The following is a 6245-nucleotide window of genomic DNA, read 5'->3' as shown; positions in this document are numbered from 1 at the left end:
GCGTTTGGATTAAATTACACGAATTTAAATACTCACTGAGTATGATATTCTCCAGGTTTTATTTGTTCCTGAGAGAAATAAAAATAAATACAAATTGTTTCCTCTGGATACAGATCATACAGGAAGAAGCAAAAGTCTAATTTTTCTGGGCACTTAATCTCTCAATCCTAGCATGAAATTGTCATCCACGGATGAACAAATGCTATCAGAGGTTCTGTGCAAGCTGTTATTCCCTTGAACAAGTGATGTGCCCATTGATTGTCGTTGTTAGTTGTTAGATGCGGCAAAGGAGGGCTCTAATGATCGCCTGCGAGTTTCTTACGGTACTGCACGTACTGAAAACCGGATACACAGCTTCCAGTGTCATCTTTCTATCTTTCATGAATATTAAATTGCAGCATTTCATCAAAACTTCGTGTTTTCTAATCTTTCTTTCAGCCGAGATCAACTGAAAGGAAGATGCTTACTCATCTCCCTTAACGTTTTACCTCCCCAACGCAGCGAACGTTTTGTAACCTAAACCCCATAGCTGTGTGGCAGAGAAAGGCAGGAAAACAAGACACACGTGTCTAATGACTGAGATAAAATTTGGAATAAAATTTGAAAGAAAATTTAGAATAAAGTAAAATATTTGACACCACTATTTCCTATTTAAAAAGACAGGAAAACAAGACACACGTGTTTAATGACTGAGATAAAATTTGGAATAAAATTTGGAATAAAATTTGAAAGAAAATTTGGAAGAAAATTTAGAATAAAGTAAAATATTTGACACCACTATTTCCTATTAAAAAGGACAGGAAAACAAGACACATGTGTCTAATGACTGAGATCAAATTTGCAATAAAATTTGGGATAAAATTTAAAAGAAAATTTGGAAGAAAGTAAAATATTTGTCACCACTATTTCCTATTTAAAGAGGCAGGAAAACAAGACACGTGTCTAATGACTGAGATGAAATTTGGAATAAAATTTGAAAGAAAATTTAGAATAAAGTAAAATATTTGTCACCACTATTTCCTATTAAAAAAGACAGGAAAACAAGACACACGTGTCTAATGACTGAGATCAAATTTGGAATAAAATTTGGGATAAAATTTGAAAGAAAATTTAGAATAAAATAAAATATTTGTCGCCACTATTTCCTATTTTCTCTTACTAACTATAGAATAGCTGTAAATATAAGAAATTAAAAAAAAAGATATACCTATATTACTTAACCCCTTGCACTTAATTATGAAAAAGTATGCATTGAAGTAATATTTAACCCTTTACATTCGACGATTTTTGGCTAGAGAAGAGTAGAAATTCAAAGATTCTCTACTAAAAAAACTGACAATACTTTTTTGAGCAATAAACAAAGAATTGTATAATAATAGAATTATAGAATTATTTGATTTCGTTATCTCGTACACTGTTACATTGCATTAAATTTGATATATTAATTAATAATTTTCCACATTTTATGAAATGGTAACTGAAGCTCACCTCTCGAGTGCAAAGGGTTAAGTATAATTCGTAGTTTTCATGTTGGCAAGAAATATGCATAACAATTTCACGTTGACTTACAATTACAGAAAAATGAACTATATCTAGATGTTCCATTAAAATAATTGGAATATTCAGAAGAAAGTGATTACCTCCATTTTCTGAATTTTTAAACATTTCTTTTGTCAAGATACTTGATGCTTATCTTTTTATATTTCAGATAAATTTATAGTTTTTGTTTCGCAGAATTAAATAATTTGGCAAATGAGTGACTTTTTAATGAGGAATTAAATAACTATGAATTTAGAGGCACCTTGAATAACTTTCTCAGATAAAGTTATGGTGAAAATTGTTTTATTGTAAAAATATTCGCCCAGAAGTACGTTGTTTGCAATTAATTCCAACAACGATTAACAAAGTTATGAAACATTGCATGAGAACCACACAGGAAACATCAACTCACACCATAATGGTTTCAGATATTAACCCCAGAACACCTAAGCCTTCAGCCATTACGTGAGAGCCTAATGGGGGTTCTGTGAACTCACACTTCTTACATTTACCTTGAAAACAGTTCTTAGAAAATTTTTCTGTTTATATCTATTTATGAAACGAAATGATACTGTAATCTACCAATCGCGAAAATCATTTAATTTGTCTAATAAAAAATATACAGGATAAAACTTTCACATATATAATTTTTACATTTATAACAAATTTGATTTCGTTTAGAGAAATTGTTACCTTCCATTTTCTTCCTATTTTTTAATCTTCGTCCCTTATAATAAAAAATAAAAATAAATAAAATTAAAAAGAATTAATTTAAATAATAAAAAGTATTTATTATTTATAATATTAAATAGTAAATAATCAATTTTTCAGAATCCTTCGACCCGAAATTTTAGTTTAAGCTCATTTGGATCGAGGGTAATAAATACTCGATTAATTAACTAATCAAAATTATCCTGTAATTTTTCATTATCAATATTAATGCCGTAAATAATAAATTACCGTAAATAAATTTTTCAGAATCCTTTGCCTCGAAATTTTAATTTAAAATCATTTGGCTTAGTTCGACAAACTTGGGAGTTCTGAAGTTAACAAAAGCGAGATAAATTGCATAAAAATTCCCTTACCTGTTTGCCAGCGCGAGGTAACGTTTCCACATTGGTACCGCCAACGACAGGCGCTTTTTCCGGACCTCCATTCTGCTGGCTGGCATTTATGTTGGCATTAACATTCGCGTGTACATTGGCGTTAACATTGTTCACGTTGTCGGTAAGGTTCGTATTCGTGTTTCCTACGCCGGCATCCCCACCAGTGCCAGTTCCACCCCCGCACTTTCCTTCCTCGCCCGTCATCACTTCAGCCTCACCCTCCGCCGGCCAGTTCACCCCTGTCTCACCCTTCGCGTTCCGCGCCTCGAGCCTTCCTTCCGTTCACTGATTACCAATGTCGGTCCGCTGGCCAGAATCCGGATATCTGCTCAAACGAGACGACGAATCGTCGATCAGGAGAAACGGGTTAATCTACAGACTACCGAACCGATTGGCTAATTCTTTCCAGTCTTATTGTCCCTTTCTCTTTCCGCCCTGTCACCACTACCATCCCACCATATGTATAACATATCGATTCCACTGATAACAACCAATAGAAAAAGTCTCACACTATCGATAATCGATTTTGGTTGAAATTATATTTTAAAAGATGATCCTACGCCAATGGAATTCACGAAATGGAAATATATTAAAATAATTTAACAAACGGATTAATCAATTCGATAACGTCCGAGAAGTTCGATAATTTGAAAATAATTATTCGTAAACGAATTAAATGGCTACGGTGTGAACGGACATTATTTGACATGGAAGAAAAACAACGAAGAAAAACGGCACCGACAATGGCGACTGTATTATATACGTATGCTCAGCTCGGTAAATATTGAGTGACGTCGGAGAATGATTAGAAAAAGATCGATCTACAATCTGACCTGATTAGCACGTCGCGGTCAAACATGCCCTTTCTTTCGCTGACACGCTACCAAGATTCATTAGAAAATGTAGAATTATTTTCGTTCACTGGCCGCCTCTATTTTTAGGATTCTGAACGCGCGATACGGGTGGTATAACGGTATATGACGAGTTAGCTGAAGCACGTTGAAGGTAGACTTCACAAGACACATGCCGATCGAGAACTAATCAATTAATGCAACGAACATTCGTCGGAGATTAAATAACCGGAACTAAATTGCCATTAGAAATCGACGTCATGTTTCCATCCTCGTTTTAACTACATCACGAATTAAACCCGCTTTCGATCGTAGTTTAATTTTAGCCAATCTCACACAGGCCGGTTTCCACTGACGTTACCGAACCAACGACCAAGCAGCCGGTGTAGTACCGATGTAGACCGATCCACTCGCGGCGGACAGACTATAGGAAACGCTACCGTTCATCGGGAGAAACTGGGCAAAATAGTTTCCGGTAGCTGCGAGGGACTCGAGTAATCATACATGTAGCTCTATCGTCAGTAGTGGAACCAGGGAAAATCGATTCGGCCGTGCCCGTTTGAGCACTGCGCGCCTCTCAAGTGTACAAACCACCGCGATAAAAGCAGTCAAGTCGCGCGGGATGATCATTTTGACTTTCGAAATACGTAAGTAACATTTCACACATCGACACATTTCGGCAATTGTCCCACGAACAAATTTTTTCCAGGGAAACCGCAACGCTAAGCATCGAAATAAAAGTGATAATAAAATGACGAAATACTATTTTCCTATTCTTTTTCTGTTCCCGTTGTGTAGCACAAGGAAAAGTTGAAGAGATGAAATCCGGAAGCCTTCGTTAAAACGACTAAGGGCGAGAGATAAGGAAAAAGTTGGCACACGATGAATACGCGAGACGTATACAATATTTCTGAAAGAACATAAAACAATAAGAAAAATATACTCTATTGTTATTCTAGATTGTTACATTACACGTAACCTTTTATGTAAACAGAACAACAGATCGAGGTAAATGATTAAAAACGTGTGCTAAAAATGGGCTTTCACTGAGAGGTCGTATCTAAAAACATATAGGTTAAAAGACTGAAATAAGTGGTTAGATTTTACAAATCACGATCTATAACTGATCCGAAATGGACGCTCCATGTTTCTTTAAAGCGGAAATTTCTGCTTTTGGGCAATTACCCGAGTCATTATATACACATATATCGACTATACCGACCTTACTTGCTTATTCCCTAAAAAGTTCCACGTTACAATAAATTTGACGACTAATACCTTGAAACATTTCATCCGCTTCATTTTTTTTTTTCTACATTTATGACTGGATATGATGTGTATAGTCTACTAAAGCAAAGCAACGATCCCATCTAATCAAATCGAATCCTGATGCACCGAAAAATGACGCGACTAACCAGAGCTACAGTGTTGTGACGATACTTAGGTTTCCCGAATACCAACCACAGGATACCGAGGCACTTTTTCCATTAAATGTTTCTTCACTGTCAAATCACACGACGTTCCATCATTCTTTACTTTTGTCGTTGCGCGAACCGAACCATATATATATGTATATGTATATATATATATATATATATAAATATATATATATACTACTCGAAAAGATTCCGTCTGTTTAAGAAAGTTCCGAGCGTAACGCGACTACCCTCCTGGAAACTCCGTACGGCTTTGATCGGTTTTATAACTTCGATGGCGACGGGTACGCTCGAAGCGACGCCTGGTGATCATGTTCCAGATACGCTGGCTACCCCCTCTTTCCAATTGAACTCCCTGATTACCGGCGCTGTGACTACGTAGGGCACAGAAGAAATTTGATCTTTTGTCAATAGAATATCGAAATATAAGTATTTTAAATTACATTATATGAAACAACCAAACCTACTTGTATAATGAATACAATGCTTATAATTAAATCTTTTTTGTATAGTATCATAAATATTAACATGAATAAAATATTGTACCTTATTATTTCAAACTGATCATAAACTTTTATATCGTTAATGTAATACAATTTTCATTATTAAATTTAGTTACTATAATTTTTTAATTTTGCCCGCTTAGTTATATTGTAGAATATTTTTATTAAAAATATTACTTAATAAATATTATTCCTTGATAGACTTATCATAAATCAATAATTTGAAGGTAAAAGATATATTTTTAACCATTAATAAAAATTCTTTCATCTTCCTCGATTGTTTTATTTAAAAATCGATATTAATACTGTTATAACTACAGTAGCATTCATTTATCAATACAACCGTTTTTATTATCAAAATTTCAATATTCGATTTATGATTCATAAAATTACAAAATAAATTCTTACTTAAATTAGAATTGTTTGTAATTTATATTTTTCACTTTCAACCTTTAATATAAATACAAGTCAACTTCTCATACATAAAAATACATAAATAGCAACAAGATACTTCTTAATCAAAAATCATGTCTTCGATATGAATAGCATAAACACAACAAATGATTCATAAATTTTCATGTCCTATAATACAACATTGAAAATTTTATTTAATTTCAATCTTATTAATATTAATTTGTCTTGTAAATTATGTAATAAATATTCGAGACATCTAAAAATGTAATCATACCATGAAAGTAGTTTTATGTAATTTGTTTAAATTTATTATATTGATATTTAAGAAACTAAAATATTTATATATTTTTAAATAATATACTAAACAATTATTATTATTATTATTATTATTATTAT

At 33.2% G+C, this 6245-nt stretch overlaps 1 protein-coding gene across 12 annotated transcripts in view; it reads right to left on the bottom strand.

The window, feature by feature from the left end:
* The window catches only part of LOC108548348 (ankyrin-3), a 139636-nt gene extending 134589 nt beyond the window's left edge, over positions 1–5047 (bottom strand). For 10 of the 12 annotated variants that reach the window (XM_017901237.1, XM_017901238.1, XM_017901243.1 and 7 more), the window contains exons 1-2: positions 4958–5044; positions 2625–2970 (exon numbers count right to left, since the gene is read on the bottom strand). In XM_017901237.1, coding sequence (XP_017756726.1) covers positions 2625–2849 — 225 coding nt within the window. In that variant the 5' untranslated portion in view covers positions 2850–2970; positions 4958–5044. Of the gene's footprint in view, positions 1–2624; positions 2971–4911 lie in introns of all 12 variants that reach the window. The other 2 variants (XM_017901251.1, XM_017901234.1) reach the window with 2 other exon arrangements.
* Between the last annotated feature and the right edge of the window lie 1198 nt (positions 5048–6245).

Source organism: Eufriesea mexicana, unplaced genomic scaffold (assembly GCF_001483705.2).
Source record: "Eufriesea mexicana isolate 0111107269 unplaced genomic scaffold, ASM148370v2 scaffold1556, whole genome shotgun sequence".
NCBI lineage: Eukaryota > Metazoa > Arthropoda > Insecta > Hymenoptera > Apidae > Eufriesea > Eufriesea mexicana.
The sequence above is the reverse complement of the archived record's forward strand: the minus strand, read 5'-3'. Positions and strand labels throughout refer to the sequence as shown.